Below are 22,466 nucleotides of genomic sequence, written 5' to 3' on the forward strand. Positions count from 1 at the left end.
CTCAGGGATGCTGTGAGGATGAGGATGACAGCAAAGACCAAGTACTGAGAGCACTTGTCTGAGCCCTGCAGAGCTCTCTGTCTGTTCCCATGAAGTCTGGCAGTGCTGAGCTCCTACCCTCTAGTGTGCATCCGTGTTAAGAGACATGTGGCCCTGTTGAGGAGCCACCGAGGAAGTCCTTGAAGCATCCTGCTGGGGTGTGGTCCTCAGTCTAAGGGCAGAAGCCAGCTCTGTTAACTTTAAGTCAGTAAAAGACAATGCTACGCTATGAGAAAATTAATTTCCAAAGGGCCTCATTGCAGATAAGTCATATGCAATAGCCAAGTTTTGCAATGACTATCCATTTCAAGTGAACAGGAAGGTAATATATTGTCCAAAAAGAAGGGAAATGTGGTGTCTCCTCTCTCTCTCCTTCCTTTTAATTTGTGGCACTGTAGATTAAACCCAGGGCTAAGGTTTTAATATATAGGACATTTATTCACTTCTGTATGTTTCATGTCCTATTTGTAAAAATATTCTATTGCTTCTGTGTGGGGGATTTTGTCTTACTTTGTTTATAGCTTTCTTTGTTGATTTATAAGTTTTCTGTGGTTAGAAATGAGTTTGTAGCCATGTGTGGTGGCACACGCCTGTACCTCTAGCAGCTCAGGAGGCTGAGGCAGGAGGATCACAAGTTCAAAGCTAGCTTCAGCAAGTTAGCGAGGCCCTAAGCAACTCAGCAAGACCCTGTCTCTAAATAAAATTTTTAAAAGGGCTGGGGATGTGGCTCAATGGTTGAGTACCCCTGGGTTCAGCTTATATAAGGTTGATTCTTTATAACTGGTGAAGCTCTCTTGGTGGCCTGCTGAGAGTCGGCTTGAGGGAGCTCCAAGGGTGCTTGGAGACAACATGTCACCCCATGGCGTGAGTGTGGGTCCTGGAGCACTGGTGCTGTCTTCCTGCGCTGAAGTTGCACTCTGAAGCTCTCACTTGGCCCCTTGTTCTGCTCCCTTTCCAGGAAGCCGACACGGATGAGAACCAGGGAACGCTGACATTCGAGGAATTCTGTGTTTTCTACCGAATGATGTCACTGAGACGAGACCTTTATTTGTTGCTCCTGAGCCACAGTGATAAGAAAGACCACCTGACCGTGGAGGAACTGGCCCAGTTTTTGAAGGTGGAGCAAAAGGTATCCTTCAGCTGCTGATCAAATGTCCATTTAAAGATGATTGTGAGACACATGGCTCTCACCTGGAGCTGGGTTTCGGTGTGTTTTAAGTCTAGCATAGAGGGGGTAAATGTCACCAGCCCACAGAAATCGCATGGAAGAATCATTTCACACATTCTAGTATGCTTTAAGAGAGGAAGTGATAAATTGAACACTGGGTTAGATGATTTTTAACTTAAGCATACTGAGTAAGGGTATTCGTATTTTTCTACAAAGAAATGAATGTTAATTAAACATTCCATTGTTTTAGATTTAATGGAAATGTGTACTTTATGTTACTACTATGAAAAATCCATAGCATAATTTATATTTTATATATTTATGTTAGTATACATTTGTATTAATAATGTAAATTTATATTTATACTAATATAGCTAAGCCTGAATATGAATTATTAGCTATTGAACTAGGATGCAGTTCTTAGCTAGCATTATAATAGGTCATTGATAATTTAAACGTTTGATCATGTTTAAAGGATAGTAAATTGAGGCCTGGTTGGCAAAGGGAATTCCTAAACATATTTAATTTGGAATGTTTTAATTCCATGCTATATAGGCTGAATTACGGTCCACACAGCTAGTCTTTTCACAGTGCTGTTTAATATATCCTCAAACTCCATTTGCTTCTTATTAAGCATAGGAATCAATGAATATTTTGTTAAAGGGTTTTGACATTTTATATTATTAGCCTTTTGGGGGGAGGTTTTGGGTTTACTGCAGTTGATGAGATTTACTTTTAATTTTCTTTAGATTTATGGGCTTGTAGTCTTAGTATAAGAGCTTCTTATCTCCTTGATTGGTTTGCAGTCACAGGCATGTGACTCTGTTGGAATGGTAAGGTTGTTGAGTAATCTGGATCACACTGGGTAACTGGTAGAAGGGACTCTTCTAAGCACCTGCACAAATAAGCCCCCAGCCTGTGCCGGGGCTCCCCTTTCTTTAAGGGACAACTTGATGGAGATCTGGTTCTCATACTGTAGTGTTCCCCTATGAAATGCTTGGTTCAGTGGTTGTTCCTATGTTCACAGAATTCAGTGTTTTCAGTGTTGCAGGAGAAATCCCAGCAGCAGCCCCTCCTTGTTCCTCTCTTCTCCCAGACCTTGGCAACCCGTAGTACTTCCTATCTCAATGAGGTGCCCATTCTGGGCAGCTTGTGAGCAGGGTCTCACAGAACACATGGCCTTTGGGCTGGCTTCTTTCATTCAACATAATGTTTTCAAGGTTCCTCTTGAAAATGCAAATCCATACCAAAACTTGTGCACCTGTTCATAGTGGCATTATTCATAACAGCCCAGAAACAGAGCCCACATGTCAGCTGATGGGGGGTAAGCAAGGGTATAGCCTCCACATGGTGGTCAGCCATCAGAAGTAAGGGGTGGGGCACCATCACCTATGGGTGCGTGGGTCTTTGTGTGCATAGGCTTTTAGTTCTCTTGGTTGTAGGCCCAGTGCAGGCCCTGGGGGACTTGGTTCCAGTACTTCTGGGTGTTAAAGGAATTTCTTGGGAACCAGAGCACGGTTGTACCATGGCACCTCAGTGACTAGAACCTTGGCTCAGTCTTCTCAGACTGGAGGTCACTTGTCACTGGCTCCAAGAAGCACAGCCAACCAAGGGTGCACCTGGTCCTTTCCATGAGTTCCTTGCTTTGAGGGCCAAGGATGGTTGGGTTGCTTAGAAGTCAAGCTCGAGTGGGTGTTTGCTTGGTAACCTGCAGGTTAATCCTCACCCTATCTGAGCACTTATGTGTATCCTAGGCATTGTGCTCAGTTGTGGGAGTGGGCCCATCCTACACTCAGAGCTCAAAAAAAAGACCACATTTTTTGATATTTTACAATTTTGAGAGTCTATAAGAAGAGGAAAGAAAATGCTAAGAAGTAAAACCACATATTTCTTAAGATTTGCTGGGTTTTCCCTTTTTGAGTCAAAATAAAACCTATAATTTAATTGATAATAATTATAAAATTTTAATAATTATTATGCAATGTTGTGGTTTTGGACATTTTTGCTTTTAAAAAGTACCTTTGTTGAGATACTGAAAATATTAATTAGTAATACATTGTTAATATGCATGAAGTCATGCTCATTTAATTTTGGTATTAATTTGAATTAAATTGAGGTTTTGAAGTGATTTCCATCCCAGGGTCCTTCAGCTCTTAACATTCTTTAATTTTCTCCTTCTTAACCCAGAAGATTATCAGTCATACTTGCCAAAGGCAAACCTATCAAAATTCATATCCTGACCTGCAGGTTTAGCTTCTAGATCCCTAAGTGGCTAAAAGGTCTCACCGATTCCGACTCTGCTCTGGCTGAGGTGGATAAGCACCTTTGTGGTAGTTCAGTGCAGAATTTTGAATTATTTCTATGTGTAGATTAATCTGGTGATCAAATTCTCCAACTTTTTGCTTTAGCAAGAATGAAAAAAAGCAAGAAAAAAAAAAACCCCACATATGGCCCTCTGTATTGTTAACCAGCGAGATGCAGGGTCAGGTCTTCTCATGGTGTTGGGATGTATCTCCATCAATGCTTCATGAACACAAAATATTTGTTTCATTTTATAATGAAGAAAGCAGTGAATGAATCATAAGCTACTAAGCAAATCATTTTTGGTGCTAATGTGGCCACAGAATGGCAACTTGGAGTTGGCTTGATTGGCCTTTCTTTGGATGGCAGGGCTGAGTATTTTTCTCTGTGTATATTTTTAAAACATATTTTTTTGGACTTTATTTGAAAGACCATTTATAATACAGAAAATGTGTGTGCATTCTGTCCTGTTTTTGTGGTGTGTGTGTGTGTTGTGTGTGTGTGTGTGTGTGTGTGTGTGTGTGTTAGAATGAGGGAGCCGGTGGGGTTACTGACAAAGAACCAGCAGGGACAGACCGATGCTGACCACTTTGTCACAGGGTTCTGCTCTGTAAGTGCTTTCAAGAACCAGCCACTAGCACAGCAGTGTTAGCTCTGACTGGAGAGATGGCTGTACCCAAGTAGGAAGTAGTTTTAAAGCTGTTCTTGACATCCTCAGTCCCCAAAGGTAAATGCATTAAACATGTTTTCTGAGACTGTGTTTCTTTTGTTCCCTTTATCAGTGGTGCTAATCACCTCTGTTCAAGCAGGTTAACATTTGCTTTGGTGTGAATGGGTTTTTTATTATTATTACTGGACTGTGTGTTAGAATTGGACACACAGCTGTGCCACTCTGTGACTTGCTGGCAGAACCTCTTTCTTGATTGGTGTCATAAAATGCCCTGTTAATGTTACTGCCTTTGCTCATTGGGTGTGAGTATTAAAGAGATGTAGATGGAAAGCCTTGATGTGTTGCCTGCTGGATCCACTGCTCAACAAATGGACGTTTGACTTAATAGCACATGCCCAGCCACTTCCAAGGGGCCACTTGGGGTTTCTAGGGGCAGGTAGCCCTACACACATCTGCTATAAGTCACACAGGGGAGGAAAATTGTCTTCACATCTCACCCCTCACATGGTGGGTTCATGGGCTGAGTCTGTACAACAAAAGACAGGTCAACAGAGAAAAGTGTACACATTAATAAGTTTACATGGCACAGGGAGCTTCATAAGGAAACGAAGGCCCGAGGAGACGGGGACCTGTGTGCTTTTATGGTAGGTGTGAGGAAGCGTGGGCAGTGTTGGAGAAGCTGACCACAGGACAGAGGGTCTGATCTTCTGGGTGGTGCTGGCAGGTTCCCCTTGGTGTCTCTGTGTCTTGGCTCTAGGTAGAGGAAGGGCCTTTCTCCAGCAAGGGTCTCCGGATGAGCTCCAGGGGAGTCAAAGGCCAATTACACAATACAGCATAATTATTAGGGGAGGGGGCTGGGGAGGCCAGAGAGACCCTCTTGCTGTGCTGTTTCTCGAATGCTGAGAGGCTGTATATTGGCAGCATTTCTTGGACCCCATCTCTTCTACACATGACTGGGATATTTTTCTTCTAAATTACTTCTCCTTTGCCCACTCCCCCACATCTGTCGTATGGCATAGTAAAAAATCTATTTGGTCTTCGTCTCTCGTTCTTGGCACAGAGCCAAGGGCTGCTGGAGCCCTTGGGATTTCCTGTATGGTGGGAGAATCTTCTGTTGCTTATGAGCCCCTCTGGACCAGACCCAAGCCCGTGCTGAGGAGGTAGCTGTTGTGGACTCCCAGATAGCTTCATGATGGAGCAGGGGCAGAGGAACCACCCCAGGACCTGAAAGGTAGGGAGGAGGCTGGCTATATTAACTAATGGCCGATGATCTATCATTGCATAATGAACTCGCACCCCCTCCCTGCCCCACTGGGCTTGGGGAGTTTCTGCCTTGGTGAGCACAGCAAGGTCCTGGGAGGCAGGTCGTCAGAGAGGCATGGATGCTGTGCCCTGTGCCCCCACTGCCAGGTGCATGCCCCTCTTTGGCTGTTCCTGAGTTGTGTTCTTCATGATGGATTGACAACAGCATGCAGAGCACCTCCCTCCCCAACCCCCACTTCCCAGCTCTGCAGGTCCCTCTAGTGAACCCCTGCACCTGATGGGGACATGAGGGACTAAAGAAAACCATCTCCTTTCTAAATCTGGACAGTGTTCTCGGGCCTCTTCTGCCAGGCTGCTCTCCTGGGCCTTGTCCTCAAGGCTCACAGCAGGCATCCTGTGAGTCAGTTCAGCCGGGACTCCCACCAGGGATGGCCCATCACATCCCATTGCCACCATCAGGTGATGCCGATCACCTCCGTCTGCTTTCAGCAGAACTCCTGTTGGGTCTGTTGAGCCAGAACCTCCTTTGCTTCTAGTGATTTTTGTACCCACTGGCCTCCGCCCGGCTCCTCCTCTGCACTCCACCTGTCCCTGCTGTAGTCATGCCTGAGCCCGGCTCCACACTGAGGGGCCTTCGCCATCCCAGCAGTTCCTGATTAAAATTGGTTTTACCTTTTGAACTACCATCTGCCTCTGGTTTTGCATTGACAGAACCTCCAAATTGACAGTCAGGTGGAAACACGGGCAGCCAGAGTGCCCCTTTTTATCTGCATCTGCAGTGGGGGGTTCCTCAAGACCCAAGAGCTGTCTCTGTACTGACCAACCGCACACTGACTCTGGGTGGGTGGTGGCATCTGCACACACTTCTGGGCGGGTGGTATCAGCTCCCACTGAATTGCTGGATATCCAGTTAGTCCTGGATTGAGGATTGAGTCTTGTCAGTATTTTACTTTATTACTAAAATCACATATTTTAGGAATAATAGGTTTGATTTTTATGAATTTTGTTATTGCTTTCTTAAGGATTGAACCAGATAGTGTTAATAATATTTTATCAAAATCAATTATTTAATTATGGTTTGATGATTCAGCCAAGGTAGAGATTCTCCATTAGCAAAGGGAGCTGTAAGAGAGATAGAAATGGGAATGAAGTAATTGATAAAATTAAGAAAATACTTTTGCCCGGAGGCTCTGCCTTGGCTTCCTTTCTGCTCCTCTGTAGGAAGGACCTGCACCTAGCACTGTAGACTGTAGTACCTGAGGGACGTCGGGATCATCACTGATCCTGAGCCTTATTTCTTACCTGTACAAAGGGGAGCTGATTCCTGCTTCTCTTGCCTCACAACATCAAGCTGCAGGTGGTGGCGGCAGTGAATGTGAAAGTCCTGTGGTGGAGACGTTCCCAGTGCAGCAATGTGAGGAATTAAAATGTGTTCAGCCATTGGCCTCAACCTGTTCTGGCTGCTGGGTGACCCCAGGTCATTCGAACATCAGCCGTGGGTGTCACTTGCTAAGGGCACATGTTTATCCTTCTTTTTGATTATTTTGACATTCTGTGAGTAAATTTTAGTTGGGGAAAACAGAGCTAGTGTTCTGTGGCATCTGCCCCCTGGCAGATAATTACTTTTACTTTAATTTTCTAAATTAGCTTGAAGCTACTTGCACGTGGGCACAGTCTAATGTGCAGCAAGAGAGTCATTAGCCAAGAGTTTGATGAGTTTTGCGTTTTAAAACTGTATTTTCACAATGGGACAAATCTGAGGCAATCGGATGGTCGTATGGCAGGAATTAATTGTCTTCTGACGGCGTAAGATCCCAGCAGACCCCAGAGTGTTCAGCTCCTCCAGCTTTACTGAGCTGCCAGATGAAGTACCACCGCTGGCCGCACCGGCTGCCAAGCCAAGTGAGGTCAACATTGGCCCCGGGGTAGATTCTTACTCTACCAGAGCTCTCTGAAAATGGAATCCATGCCTGTGACAGGTGCAGTTGATGTTTAATTAGGACTTTCACCCTTAGAATGTGGCTGTGCCAAGGGGAATCCTCCCTGTCTCTCAATCTGGGATGCAGGAACAGTCAGGCAAGCTCCCTACGTGGACTCTCTTCTCTTCTCCTGCTTCTTGTGGACTGAGGAGGAAGGACGAGGTGGCAGGAAGGCCGAGGTACCATCTAGGGTATTCCCAAGTATGCAGCCTCCATCCCTGGGAGCCAGAGGTGGCCTCTACACTGCCAGCTGTCATCTGAAATACACACATGGACGGTCAGTGCCAGGATTTCTGGAGGTGCCGGTTCCCAGGCCAAGAGGCCTCTGTGCTGGGATGTGCCTGATGTAGATCTATACATGACTCTTTTGTAAAAAGCTGCCCCTTTGTGTTCTTCTAAAATGTTTCCTCAATCCATCTGATGCAGTTATTCCTGTCTTTGTGTCCTCTCTTTCCTTACCCTTCTCTAAGGGTTGTGGTCATTCCAACCTCTCTTAAGAAATAATTACAAACTCTTCTTTGCTTATAACTACCCCGCTTATGGTGCTGGTTGGTCGGTAGGTCGGTCTCTCTCTCTCTCTCTCTCTCTCTCTCTCTCTCTCTCTCTCTCTCTGCTTTTCCTCGTGATGGAAGCATTTTTTAAAATGTCCTTTTCTGAATTTCTGCATCTCTTTTCTTATTTGAAATTAAAGCAGTTGAGATCTGGTGATTGTTTTGTTGCCTTGGCTATAGTTCTAAAATGACATTGTCTATGAAACAGTCATAGACTCAAATGTGGAGAAATTTGTGGTTTAATTTTAGGATGGACTGGAGGTTGCTGGCTTGGGGAGGTGCATAGAGATGGTAGTTGTCTGGTTCCATTGCAGATGGCATGATCGTTCATGTATCAATGTTTCACCATTCCCCTGTGAAATTATCCAAAAATGCACCCCATTCCAAACCATAGGGACAAAGAGAACAGGAGAGGAGCAGCAAGATCCTAAAGCCTGTCTGAGCTAAAGGAGGCCCCAGGTCCCTGAACTCAAGCCCGTAGTGTGAGAAGCCATGAAGCAACTCTTTGTCCAGAGGAACCTCCAGGAAAGCTCAAAAGTCAGAGTTGCATGACCTTCCAAGAAACAGGAGATGAAGCAGCTGGGTGAAAATGGGCTGGAGATGTGGTCAGGGTACCAGTCCTCTCCCCTGCCCTTGCCCAGGGTGACTCTGCCCCTGTGGCATAAGACAAAAGCAGGAGTGGAAGAGGGCGGACTAGGAGGAGCTGGGCTCAGGAGGCTGTGCATGGCTGGTCATGGGCACCGAGGACACCGGGACTGTGAGGATGGCACAGCAGCTCCCACACCCCCGTGTGTGTCCCTGGTGATGTGACTCTGCCTGTCCTCCATCCACAAGTGCCTTCTGTTTTCCTTTCCCTTGGCTCTGGGCTGGCTCAGTGACTTGCTTTGACTAATAAGTTGTGATCATGCTGTAGGAGTTCTGGAGCTTGGGCCTCAAGGATTTTTCTCTCCCATGTGAGAGCTGGGGGGCTGTCCAGGCTGGTTTCTCTGAGAACAAGAGGCCACACAGAAAAAGAGGCCCAGACCACAGCCACAGACCTGCAGGTGGGCCGTCCTGCACCACCCTGCTCATGGGACCAGAGCCTGCTGTTACACAGATAACCCTAGGTGGGGGCAGCAGACCACGCAGTCCAGTCCGCCTGCCAGCCTGGGCAGTGGGATCCAGGAAGCAGTGGACCTTGTAAGGCCCAGTTTTGGGTGAGTTTCACAGGACCAGGGAATGAATGCCAAGGAGAATGAACAAGGACACTGGAGCGTGGGAGCGGGGCTCTCTCCTAGGACTCAGCCCCAGAGGAACCCTCAGGCCTCCCTTACAGGGAGGAACTTGGAAACATTTTCTTGGGGAAATACTAGGAGCTGTGTTGGATTGGTTAGTGGCCCTTAAAGATCTGTCCAAGGATTTGTGAGAATGTGACTAGGAAATAGAGTCTTTGTAGATGTAATTAAGTTAATGATAATGATGAGCATCCTTACAGGGGTTAGAAGAGGAGAGACACACACAGAGGAGGAGGCCAAGATGGGAGCAGAGACTGGTAGGAAGCCTAAGCCCTGGAGAGCCACGGGGGGCCGGCCACCATCAGAGGCTGGGAGGGAGCAGGGCCCAGGCTGTCCTGGGAAGGCCCCGGGGAAGTAATGCTGCCATCTTGACTTTGGACTCCTTAGAACTAGGAGAGAATATGTTTTTGTTGTTGTAAGCCACCAAGTTTGTGGTAGTTTGTTACCGCACCCTAGGAAACTAGCACATTAAGCTGAGCAGGGCAACTTCCTAAAGATACTTACTGTATATCAGAAATCTCCCAATAAGTTAGGCCAACCAGAGAAATCTACAGTGAGCCCACTGCTCCATAAAGATGCTCACAAATACACATCTTCTGATAAATTATTGACTTGATTTTCAATGTTTTAAAATAGACAGCTTTAAAGATGGGTTTTAAAAAGCCAAGGCCTACCACATATTTGAGGAAATCCTGTACTATTAAAAGCAGACTAGGGCTGGGGACATAGCTAAGTTGGTAGAGGGCTTGCCTAGCATGTACAAGTCCCTGAGTTCAATCCGTAGCACACCCCCCCCCCCCGCCATCCCCACCAAAAAAAGGCAGACTAAGGCAAGCAAGTAGAAACAAGAAACTTGGTGGAAATAGAGGCATGCAGGAAGGTGGACACTTTAAAAAACTGTCATTAATATCATCAGAGATAAGAAATTATAGCCATAGGCAAAAGAAGGATACTACAGAAAAAAGAAGATTCAGAGGAAAAAAAATATGCCCTTGGAAATCAAAAGTGTAAGAGCAGAGAGAGAAACTTAATAAAGGGTATGTAAGATAAAGTTGAGAAAGTAGAACAAACAACAAAGAAATGTGAAAAGGAAAAAGATTAGAGAAAATAGAAGCAAGGAAATTATCAAATGATACAAAAAAGTGTTAGCAGGAAAGGTAAGAATCTCTAGATACATGGGCGCCAAACAGAGTCCCTTCAAAGCCAATGGGAAAAGATCCCCTGAGGCAAACCAGAGTGAAGTCTCACAATGTCAGCAGTAAAGTGGGATTCTAAACACTTTCAGAAAGAGCAAATAAACAAAACTCACCAAACATATAATCAACAACAGGTCCTGTGAAAAGGATTGGGGTCAGAGTGGCCCAAGAACTACCCAGCACCGGGAAAGCCCTAAACAGAAGCAATGATTCCAACCTAGAATTTTCTGCTTCACTAAACCATCAAAAAAAGGTGTGTGTGGAATTGAAGCCACAGAGTAAGTATGCACCAAGCACCCGGAACACATCAAACATACATTAATTTCCTTCCTAAATGCGTTCATACAGGGGTGCAGAATAGAGTCAGCACAGAGCTGGGTAGAGCTCAGAAATGCAACCAGCCCGAAGAAGGGGACCTTTACCAAAGGAAAGAGGAATTCATGGATCATTGGCTGCCTTTGGTTATGGGGGGAAAAGTACTGAAAGATCATCAGAATAATCTGGAGGAATTTGTGATAGATACATTAAAAACTGACCAAATGCGACTGTAGCTCAGTAGTACAGTGTTTACCCAACATGTGCAAAGTCCTGGGTTCAATCCCCGGCTCCTCAAATGAATGAATAAATAACCAAACAAATAGGAATTGTAAGAGTTAAATAATAAAAAAAAAAAAGAAGAAGAAACAGCCATAGTGCATAAAGACTCAGCACTGTCAACATTTGTGTAGTTGGAATCATCCAGACCCCAGATTATTTTATTTAGTAAACATTATGCTATATGTACTGGGAAGATGGACAGAGGGAGAAAGTTTTCGGGCCCCAAGGATGATCTTATTTATGTCAGCCAAAGATGTTACATAATATATAACACAACAAGATGCCAATAGATAAGTTTTGAAGTATATAAAACAGAAAATAGCATAAAATGCAATAGTTTGTAATGTGAAGAACTGAAAGAGAGGTTGGTTTGTTGCCTGTGGGCAGTGATTCTGGCGGGTAGGAGGGTATTCTGCTTGTAGTCATAAGCATCTTAGTTTTGACCTATTTAATCATGGATAAGCTTCCTTGATAAAAATAAATTTAGAAGTTTAGCAATATTAAAATTCTTTTGCAAATTATGTTTTGATTTTGTGTTTAGAAGAGCCATAGCCTTGAGGAATATAATTATTTACTCCTCTACAAACAATTCTATTTGTTTTATAATTTGCACTCACTGGGAAAGTTTTGCAAGAAAACTGACAGGAAATCTGGGGATAAAAATGAGCGTCAGGGCTTGGGCTGTGGCTCAGCAGTAGAGTGCTCGCCTAGGATGCGCGAGGTGCTGGGTTCTATCTTCAGCACTACATACAAATAAATAAATAAAGGTACTGTGACCAACTACAACTAAAAATAAATTTAAAATATACATTTTTAAAAATTAGCATCAGAGGGCTGGGATTATAGCTCAGGTGGTAGAGTGCTTGCTTCACATGCACAAGACCCTGGTTCAATCCCCAGCGCGCGCGCACACACACACACACACACACACACACACACACACACACACAAAATATTAGCATCACAATGTGGATATTTTATCAATCTATGACTGTTTGCTACACCTTGCCCATCTGGTGTGTACCGACCTTTAGCAAGAGGACCAATGGCTGTTGTCTCTTGTAGACGACATTGAACAACAACAGTGAATAAGGAAAAGAGAACAGAGATCAGTCTTGAGTAACGAAAAACATCAAAGTGTAGTAACTTATTCAAAAGTTGCAAGAAGTTCAAAAGCTTAGGGAAGATTCAGGCAATTTAGCATTATTGAAAAAAACGGTCATCTTTGCAATTAAGCATTTCATGTTTTTAATAAAAATAGAAGGAAAAAAACCAGAATAGGTTTAATGAAAAAGCAAAGTCTTTGGGCTTGAAGTTGAGAAGGTCCAGGCTTGACTGTTGGGGCTGCCTCTCCCAGTTCTGTGTCTTGGTGGCAACATTCAGCCTGCTCAGAACCGGCTTTCTGTCTGTGGATGGGGATAAATATTAGGTTTATAAGATCACTGTGGGAACTGTTTAGGATGGTGTGTGTGAAAGCTCTTCAGGGCCTCAACAGCACTATGGAAATGTAAGAATCCTCTAAATCAAACATTACCTTAGGCTTGTCTTTTAGCTCCAGTTGCTGAAGACAGCAGGTGGCTTGGATATTAAATAGCATACAAAATTCCAAATGAAGTCCATAGGAAATAGGGTACAGTGAGGGGGCTTTATGTCCTGTCACCCTGCCACCCAGGAGGCAAATCAAGATGAAGAATGCAAGCAGCCATTGACCTCCGTTGACTTGTCAGTGCAGTGCAAACCTGCCACGCAGCCCCAGGAGGGCCTCAGCATTCAAGTGTGTGATTGCAGGAGTTTGCTGCTAAGACGCTATTTAAAGGAGCCCCGGATAGAGAGGATGGAGGGGTTGGGAGCTGAGTGGGGCTCACACTTCACCTCTCACTGTTAGGGGTTTTACCATGTTTCCCTAAGCGTCAATCCTTACTGCTTGAATTTGGCTAGAAATTCATCAGTATTGTCTTTAGTATGTCTTGTGCAGTGTCCAGACATTTCTGAGCACTCACAGAATGCTTGCTAATATTTTCATGGAATTGATGAATTTTTCAAATAGGTTGTTTTTTTGTCACCATGCTCTGCTTTGTGTCTTCAACTAGTAGCACATTCTCTGCTCACTGGCCGTTTCTGCATCCCAGCTTGAGGCTTGTGATTGGTGGTTTTGGATCCCCTGGCTCCTCATAGTCCCCATATCCTGTAGTCCTGAATACATGGCTTCACAGAACGTGAACAGCCTTCTCACGGCACTGGTCGATCAATTTGGTTCTTTCTCTCTCTTGTTCATTTTAATTTTTTTATATGTGGTTCTTTCTCTTTTGTGAGACATTGTTGACATTTTAGACCATACCTGCTAAGTCTGTGGTGGCAGGTCACTTGCAATTTCCACTATTTGTGGAATTTTTCAGGTGCCCTGCCTGGCAGAGTGGTGAAGATAAACTTTACTTGAAGGATGCATCTGCCATTGTCCCATTCAAATGGGGACAAGATGCTGTGTTCCCTTTCACACTGGGAGACTCTAGCCACATGGCAGCTTCTTTCTCCTCTGAACAGTTTCAGTGCTATTAGACTATTTAGGAAAACTTAGATTTCACCAAAACATAAGTATTGACTTAGTGACAATGAGAAATATAATTGAAATAATATGAAATACTGGCTCACAAGATCAGCTCCTCTCTCATTCTCCATTAGTATTTTGAAATGTCAGTGTTAAGGGAAGATTGTAAGGCAGGATGGGTCTTAAATCAAAATACCACTCTTGTCTTTTATATTTTGCAGTGCTAGGGATCAAACCCAGAGCCTTGAGCTTGGGAGGCAAGTGCTCTAGCACCGAGCTGCACCCCAGACCCAGACGTTCTGTGTGTTTTGGTTTAGAGAAATTATTCCTGAAGAGTTTTACTTTTTCTAATGCTCAATGTGTGATGTTTATGCTGCGACCTTGAGAGAGACTCAATGATAAGAGCACATGCTGCCCCCACTGGTAGGACAACAGGTTCGACTCTTGTTGATTCCCTTAGTCCTCAGGGCTGCCCCGTGGCCAGCCCTGGCCAGGGTGAGTGACTGGCATGAAGTCGCTGTGGTTAACATACCCCTATCCCAGCCCAGGCACTGGCCCCCGTCTTACACTGGTGCCCCCACTAGTTCTCATTTTTCTCTTGCTGACCTTTGTGCTCCTGAATGACCACAGTACCTGCACACACACAGGTGCAACCGTAGAGTCCCATTCTGCTGTGGAGAGGGCAGATTTCTTCCTCCGTGTTTATGATGATCAGGCTTCAGGGCTGGTGTGAGGAGTGTGTTGCAATGGCTGCCGCATAGTGAGCAGGATTTTGGCAGCGGAGTTGCGTTGGTTATTGATTTTAGTCTATGCTTCCTTGGTCTCATAGTTGTAGGACTGTGGTTGCCTATTAAATCCGAAAGATGGGTATGAAGGTTGAGATCATGATCATTCTCCAAAAACAACGTCAACCACCAATAGACCCCCCAGGACTCAGCCCTGCACTGTAGCCAGAGAGCTGCAGGAATCAGACCTCATTGTGTAGTAGCCTGGAGGGATGGGCCTCGGGAAGTCGCAAGAACCTTGCTAACCTTCTGTTTTGCTTAGATGAACAACGTGACAACAGACTACTGTCTTGACATCATAAAGAAGTTCGAAGTTTCAGAAGAAAATAAGGCGAAAAATGTTCTTGGCATAGAAGGTAAAGCAACCAGTAGTCCTAATTTCTCCTTTCTTGATTCAATCTGCTGAGTTAAATTCCAGAACAATTTTCAGGAAAAAGAAATTGGGAGATGTTAATGAAATTATAGATGATTCAAATAAACCCCACAAAGCACCCATTTTCCTACAGAGCAGCTGCCCTGTTGTTGGTCTCTCTCTTTCAAATGCCTATGAGCATTTGCCACTTCAGGCAGCCTACTGATGCCACCCTGTATGATGCGTGCCAAGAGATATTTGGGTGTTTCTCAAATGGCTGAATTTTGGAAATGGTCTCATTCCCAGTGATTACATGAAGGGAAATTTGGCCCTAAAAAAACCTAATCTACAGTACTAGTGACTTGAAAGTAAACATGTTCCTTTACAAAATGTTAGTAACTGACTTGTTTTTCCTGATTTGTGGCAGTATGGAAGCTGTTGGAACCGAAAATCTTGCTAATACACCTCATTGTATAGTAGAGGAAGTGAGGCCCCCTCAAATAATAGGCTGCAGTTATGCACTCAGAATCGGCTCCCAGAATTGTACACATGGTGTAAATAAGCTAACCATATCTGAAAGTCATGTGCATTTAAAATATATGGGGACATGAGTTCTGGTGGGAACCCAGAGGAGGCTTGCTAGAGCAGAGCAGATAATCCCAGAGACTACCAGGGACCCCATGAGCATCCGGAGCCATGGCTGGGCTTTCCATATCTTATTGCCAATCTCCTGGTTTCCCTTGCACCTGGGGTCAGTGTGGACAAAAGGGTTTTAATTTTTTTTTTTTTTTTTTTTTACTTTTCTTTCTTTCTTTCTTTCTTTCTTTCTTTCTTAAAGAGGTGGGGCCTTGCTAAGTGTTCTAGATTGGCCTCCATCTGTGATCCTCCTGCCTCAGCTTCCTGGATGGCTGGAAAGTTGTTCTTAGCTCCCAGCCCTCTCTGACTGCTCACCTTCCAGTCAGGAGGAAGATAGGTGGACCAGCAGTGGGCAGACATAGCGTTAGTCTTAAGTCTCAGAGAAGACTGACAGATCTGATTTCACCAAATGATCATCAAAGACTCGAATGAATTTACCCTAATAATCATTCCTCTGGGCTACTTGTGCCTTGTTCGTGCATTTGCAGGCCTCTCACACTTTGAGAGGTTGTAGGAAAGTGATGGGAATGTCTGCGGAATCCTTGAGCACTGTCTCAGAGTTATAAAATGTGCTAGCCATCAACAGCCTTTTCTCAGACCAGTTTAGCACCCAAATCATCCCTCTTTGAGTCCAGACTATGTTTAGCTTTTGACAGGCCACCTGATGGCTATTCAGACCAACTTCTCCCCTATCTATTGCTGGCCAGTTAAGGGCCCCTGGGTCTCTGGCACTGAGGAGGACTGCTGGGTTCTCCCCACCCATGACAGCTCTCTAGGCTGCTCCCCCTGGTCCCATTTCCATTTTCCGGCACTCTGTGACCTCAGGCAAATCGCTCAGGGGCCCAGCCTTGCCGAAGAGGCTACTCTCATTGCTGAGAGCATCCTCCACCCGTCTGGGTCTGCGGAGTGGTCAGTAGATCTGCTCTGATTCCAGCGCCTGACTCTCTCTCTTTAAAGGCTTCACGAACTTCATGCGCAGTCCTGCCTGCGATGTGTTCAACCCCTTGCACCACGAGGTGTACCAGGACATGGACCAGCCGCTCTGCAACTACTACATCGCCTCCTCCCACAACACCTACCTGACCGGCGACCAGCTCCTGTCCCAGTCCAAGGTGGACATGTATGCGCGGGTGCTGCAGGAGGGCTGCCGCTGTGTGGAGGGTAGGTGCCGCTGGCTGGGCCCCACGGGGTTGGGGACACATCCTCTGATCAGGCTGCCACAGACCTAAAACACCCTGGTGCCCATTAGAGCTGTTGGTCTGTTCACTGGGAAGCTGTCCTGGCGAAATAGAGCAGGGTGAGGGATGGGTGGCACTGAGGGGGTCATGGTCAGGGCTGAGGGGACTGCCACAGGGGCTTTTAAGTCACAAGGGACACTGATGGTGGGTTGGAGGTAAAAACCAGATGTACAAAAAGCGTGCTATAGGAAAGGTGCTTGAAAGACCTGGGGAGGCAGCATTGGGTAAAGTGATCGTTGGCAGAGGAGAGTTTTGGGAGCGTAGGTCAGTTGTTCGCAGGTAATAGCAGAGGCTGGGGATGCCTATGCTTCTGTGGTTCACACGGAGCATCTGTGGACAGAGGCGGCTGTGCACCAAGGTAAGCTGGTGACTAACTGCAACCTGACCATGGAGGGAGAATCCTGAAGGGTCTGGAGGCAAAGGGTGTTTGTTCTTGATGGAGTAGAGAAGCCCTGGAGCCCAGGGGCATTGCTTTGTGGTGGAGGTGACCTGGGAGCTGGTAGCAGGATAACTGGTTGTCCTCTAGTTGGGGGCCAGAGGGGGAAGTGAAGAAAGCATGGAGCCTTCCTGCTGGCTAACTGGCTGGGCAGCTGTCTTTGTCACATAGTTGCTAGCTTGAGGGATTTTTTGCTATGAAGGTGACAGTAATGTTATCAGGGTGAATCAACATGTTTAAAAGTTAGGCGGGCTTTACACACTATGCACACACAGAACCACTAGGTCCTCTACAAAATGAGTGCTCTGGAGCTTTAGTTTTTATGACCATGTTGTTGCAGGAAATACTGACTGACAATAGTGACTGACAGTTGAGCAGCCGGAGTGGCTGAATAATGAAGATGCTGATAAAATATTAATACGGGGACACACCTTTCAGCAGCAAAAGGTCTTGAGGTGACCTTTGCTCTCAGCCAGTTGTTTGCCTTAGCTGGCCCAGCACTTGGTGGGGTTTGCATGTTTGACAGGCATGGAGGTGTCCAGCACATGGCCCTTGCTGGATTCACATGGACGGATGATGCCCATCACTTAAAATTGCGCCATTTCTTGGAGCCAAGAACGGAAACCATTCAGTGACTCCATGACTGACGGTCGACATGGGATGACTGGCAGCTTTGCTGAACCTGCATCCTCTTTCCCTGTTTTCTCTGCTCTTTGGGTTCTTCAGATGCCTGCCTTATTTTTTCTTCTCTTACCTGTCCCAACCTGAGTCCTGCTTAAATCTAACCACGTTGCTATGATGGGCTCCTTACTCTAAATCAAAACTTCTGATCCTTCAGCTCTGGTTGGGGGTATTGAGAAATGAGACTTCTCTGATTATTAAATTTATGGTAAGTTCCACATGAGTCCTCATGCTAGCATTCTCAGTTGTCTTACCGTGCTAAAATGGGGGCGTGGAGATTGTGTGTGGAGGATGCTGGACATGGGCCTGCTCTTAGGTTTTCTTTCTTCCTGAGATGAAGAAAGAAACTGAGAACACATTGCTTAGGGCCTCCCTAATTTGCTAAGGCTGGCTTTGAACTTGCCATCCTCCTGCCTCAGCCTCCTGAGCCCCTGGGATTACAGGAATGCTCCACCATGCCCACCCAGCTGTGGGGCAATTTTAAAAGATGTGATCGCCCGAGTGCTCTGTCTCTCTCACCAATCTGCACCACACATCCCTCCCAGAACTTGGCACAGAGCAGTTCTTCCTATTAGAATGATCTGTAGCAGGACAATGAAAGTTGAACTACTATCCTGGAAAGTTTTTCTTGGGAAGAAGAGTTGCATTTTTCTGGGAGACTTTTTGCTTGCTCTATTTCCTGTTGGACACTGCGGTTGTCACCTTAGATTTGAATGTATTGTGGGAGGGAAAGGGGAGCTGCTCTGATTTGTCCCTTTTGGGTTGGGTCCTGGCTAAGTGCTTCACACATGTTCTCATTTACTTTCTACAACACCCCCGTGGGGTATGGAACCATTTCTTCAGGATGTTAACCTGGGGTGAATCACTCAGGTTCCTGCAGCCTGGGAGCTGGGATTTGAACCCAAGTTACTCATACTCCTCAGCTCTGCTATTCTCCAGGGGCCTGTGCACCTCTCGGAGAAGCTATCCCTGGGTGACCTGGCTAAGGGCTGAGCGAGGGCCCTCAGGTCCTGGAAGACAGCTAGAAAAAGCGTGGAGCGCAGCACAAGAGGGGGAGTAGGCTGTGTCCTGACTGCGCCTCGCCCCTGAGGTTTGGACTTCCCCACAGACTAAAAACTTGGCCACACGATCTCTGTGTGGTCTCTGTACAATTTCTATGAGTCCCACGTTCTGAAAATCTCAGTTCACACTTAGAGCTTGGGTGGGGACATCCGTGTATTTTACAGCCAGGAGCACTTTGTTTGCCTCAGATCTGAAGTTGTTTGTATTCTTAAATAGCTACAACTGGGATTTAAAGCGACCTGGTTTATAGAAGGTGGCAGGTCATAGATTGAAAATTTCAGGTCCCACAGGTTGTTTTTTGAGGTAGCTTTTGCTGAGTATAATAGAGAAAATAGAGAGTAATGATTCATGGTACTGTAACCTGAAGGGTCGCTATTCTTTCAAACTTTGGTTTCGCTAACATTGTGTTTCCCAGGATGTCAGTGGCAACAAGGTTCTCGGGGGCTTGGGGAGACCAGTAAGTCTTGGTGGTGAGGTGGGTTTGTCAGCAGACCCAGCAGGTGCCATTCCTGGTCTGGCCTCCCTTCCCTTGCTTCATAGCCCGAGCTGCTTAATGAACATGGATGCTCTGTCCAAGGATTTCGCTCTCATCCTGGGGCCAGTGTTGCGTTCTGTTGTAATCGGTTTATGACTCTTCCTGTTATCTCGGGGAACCCTACCAGGGTGGAACGTCTCTAAGTTCCATTATGAAAAGCTGTGGGGTTGGCAGCTTGGCTTCAGAAATGACCAGCTCTCTGTCAGGATGTCTCTGGGGTTACTAGTGGTAGCCATGTGTGTCTGGGAGAGTTAGGCGGAGGGTGTTCCCATGCAGCATTAACCCTTGCAGGACACCCTGCGGCCAGGGGACCTGACGGTGAATCCCGTGTGTTCAGACTCAGTGCTATTCGGGAGTGGCGTCATCTTCGTTTGACAGACAGTTGATGGAGTCAGACATTCAGTGGAAGAGCTGCTGCTATTGATGGGGGATACTCTGCCCGTGTGATGGAGCTAGCAAGCGCTCCCTCTTTCCCGATGGCTGTGGTTTTAGGAGCTCTCTTGCATGAAGTGAAAAACAGGTCAGGCATGGCTTCGACTTGCACCTTCACATGGAGTTTGGAATGACACGAGGTTATTTATGAGGACCCTGTTATATCCATTCATCCCCAAGATGGGACCGTCAATCATGTAGAAAGTTGTTGAAATTATTCATCATCTTTCATCACCTAGTGATGGGATAGGTTCTGGGAAATGTGTTCATCAAACCATATAAAACATATCCCTAGTGGTGCTGATCCACCATCCAGAGTGGCCTCTTGTTGCAATCAAGAGATGCAGTAGACATTGGATGTCTGAGGCTGTGCCAGTGTAACATGGTGTGCTGTTTCATGGAGAACTTAAAAAACTTTTTTTTAATAATCTTACTGGACCACCATTGCATAGCTGGTCTGTCATTGATCAAAACACCATTATGAGTCATATGACTATATTCTTTAAACTTCTGTTCTTTCCATGCCTATATCCAGAGATACATTGGAGAATCTCCAGCACATAACAAAACAAATCAACCTCTGTCTTTGATGCATTTACAGGCCCCAAGGGCACTGTGACACTATGGGACAGGACAGTGGTCTTCCCCACAGCTTCTTTATCCTTAAATTCTGCTTCCAGGATTCCTGTGCAGTGACCTTGGAAGTTCCTTCTTTTATCTCCTCCACCCCCCCCCCCACCCCTGGGGAAGACATTTGAGCAGCCAATGCTCAGTGGATTTACACAGGTGACTTTAAGGTTGCCCAGAGAAGCAAAACCAACGTGAGATGCAGTTTAGATGAGGTTTAGAGAAAGAGGTTGGAATTGGGATTGGTCGACTGGTTTGAAGAGGTTGGCTCACATGACTGTGGGCATTGGCAGCCTGTGTAGCTGACTGGCAGGATGGAGACCGGCAGGGCTGACCTGGTAGTTATGGCTGTGAATTCCAAAGTGTAGCAGACTGGAGACACAGGTAGGGTTTCTGTGCCACAGCCTTGAGAAAAATTTCTCCATCTGTGGGAAGTGCCATAGTAAGGCCTCAGCTGACTGGATGAGGCCCATGCACCGCACAGAGAGTCATCTGCTTCCCCCAGAGCCTGCCGATTCAGATGTCGGTCACACCCAAGCATGTCTTCATACCCAGGTCTCGACTGCTCTTTGACTCAACAGTGGCCATCCTTGACTAGTGCAGCTGACACCTAGGATAAGTTGTCACTGTCACCTTATGGTCATGTGAGCCTTTTGACTGCTGCAAAGAAAATGGAGCTGTCACCCGTCTCCTAGGGAAGTAGGTTCAGACGTGGGATAGGTTCTGCTGAAACAGAGGGCAGGTGTGGGGGTCCTATGTGGTCCTGACAGAAGACAGAGTTGAGGTGCCATTCCACTAGCCAAACCCAGCTTGCAGACTGTGTGTGTTTAGTCCATATTATGCTTTTAAAAGTGAGTTAATTGCCAATATCTAAATATTGTGAAATTTTATAGTAGTGAAACCTAGACTTTTTACTTTTCTCAGATCTGCCATTGAGGACTCTTTCTCCTATCTAGTGCTGAGAGCACAGTTACCTTGTGTCCTTGTGTAGTCCTGGTTCCTGTCGGGCTGCTGTTCAGGTGCTATTGACTGCCGGGCTCTGGTTGGTGTCTGTGTCTGTGACCTGCTGCCATAAGGGAGGGTCGGGAGACTTGGTGGGGTGGCCCAGTTCAGCCTTGAATGGGCTTGGCTAAGCCGAGTGAAAGGGGCTTCAGCTAACCACAGAGGCATGCAGGAGGGACTCTGGGGAGAGTCCACTGACTGGAAGGGCATGGCTGTGAGGGAACAGGAGGGATCAAGTGACTTGTGGGACTCGAAAGTGGTCCAAGCTCCTTCAGAGCTCCTCTCTGCTCCACCAGCTGAGGTTACTTCCTGTGTCCGTGGAGCCCAAGCAGGTGCGAGTCTGCCAAGCAGTGATGTAGGACCCAGGTTCCCAGCCGGTGCCATGCCATATTCAGCACTGCTGTGCAGTGGGCCACGGAGGCTTTTGAGCACATAAGCGATGGGGCGAAAGCAGAGTTTTAGGAAATCAACCTCGGGCCCAAGGTAAAGCACGGGAAGCCCCCTGGTCAGGGAGGCAGTTCCTCCCGGGAACCAGCGTTATCCTCCATGCACAGCTGGCAGTGACATCCAGGATGTAAGTTACCCTGTGCCCGCGGCGTCATGGCCACCTTATGGGGACTGTCATCACCAGGAAGTGCAGTTGTTGTTTCTGTTTCACAAGATTCAAATGCTTGGATCGTTCGCAGGTAGTCACATGGATTTTGAAGAACCTGAGGATTTGAACTCACGGAGTCAGTGCTACTTTTTATTACTGTACAATTAATAAAACAGGAGTAAGTCAAATGGAAACAAGACTTTTCATGAGTGAGCAATCATGAAAAGCCTTGTTAGCAATTTGAGAGTCACTGTGACTTACCTCAGAAACCTGGGGAAGAAACTCGGACATTTCTGCTAACAATGATCACTTCTTGGGGCACACTTGGCAAGATTTGCATTACCTGCTCACAAAATTTTTGGTCAATGCTGGACTGAAAAGGAGTGTGTCTTTGTAAACTATAAGCACTAACTAACAACAAACCATGTGTTATCTTTGATTCTTTGTCCTGATAAACACACCAGAGCACCCATCTCTCTATCTGAAATCTTAATCATGATTG

At 46.1% G+C, this 22,466-nt stretch overlaps 1 protein-coding gene across 3 annotated transcripts in view; it reads left to right on the forward strand.

Annotated features, from left to right (window-relative positions):
* The window catches only part of Plch1 (phospholipase C eta 1), a 155,700-nt gene that overhangs the window by 88,825 nt on the left and 44,409 nt on the right, over positions 1 to 22,466 (forward strand). For all 3 annotated transcript variants that reach the window (XM_026392934.2, XM_026392935.2, XM_026392936.2), the window contains exons 5-7: positions 998 to 1,168; positions 14,631 to 14,724; positions 16,314 to 16,517. In XM_026392934.2, coding sequence (XP_026248719.1) covers positions 998 to 1,168; positions 14,631 to 14,724; positions 16,314 to 16,517 — 469 coding nt within the window. The remainder of the gene's footprint in view (positions 1 to 997; positions 1,169 to 14,630; positions 14,725 to 16,313; positions 16,518 to 22,466) is intronic.

This window comes from Urocitellus parryii, chromosome 2 (assembly GCF_045843805.1).
Source record: "Urocitellus parryii isolate mUroPar1 chromosome 2, mUroPar1.hap1, whole genome shotgun sequence".
Taxonomy (NCBI): Eukaryota; Metazoa; Chordata; class Mammalia; order Rodentia; family Sciuridae; genus Urocitellus; species Urocitellus parryii.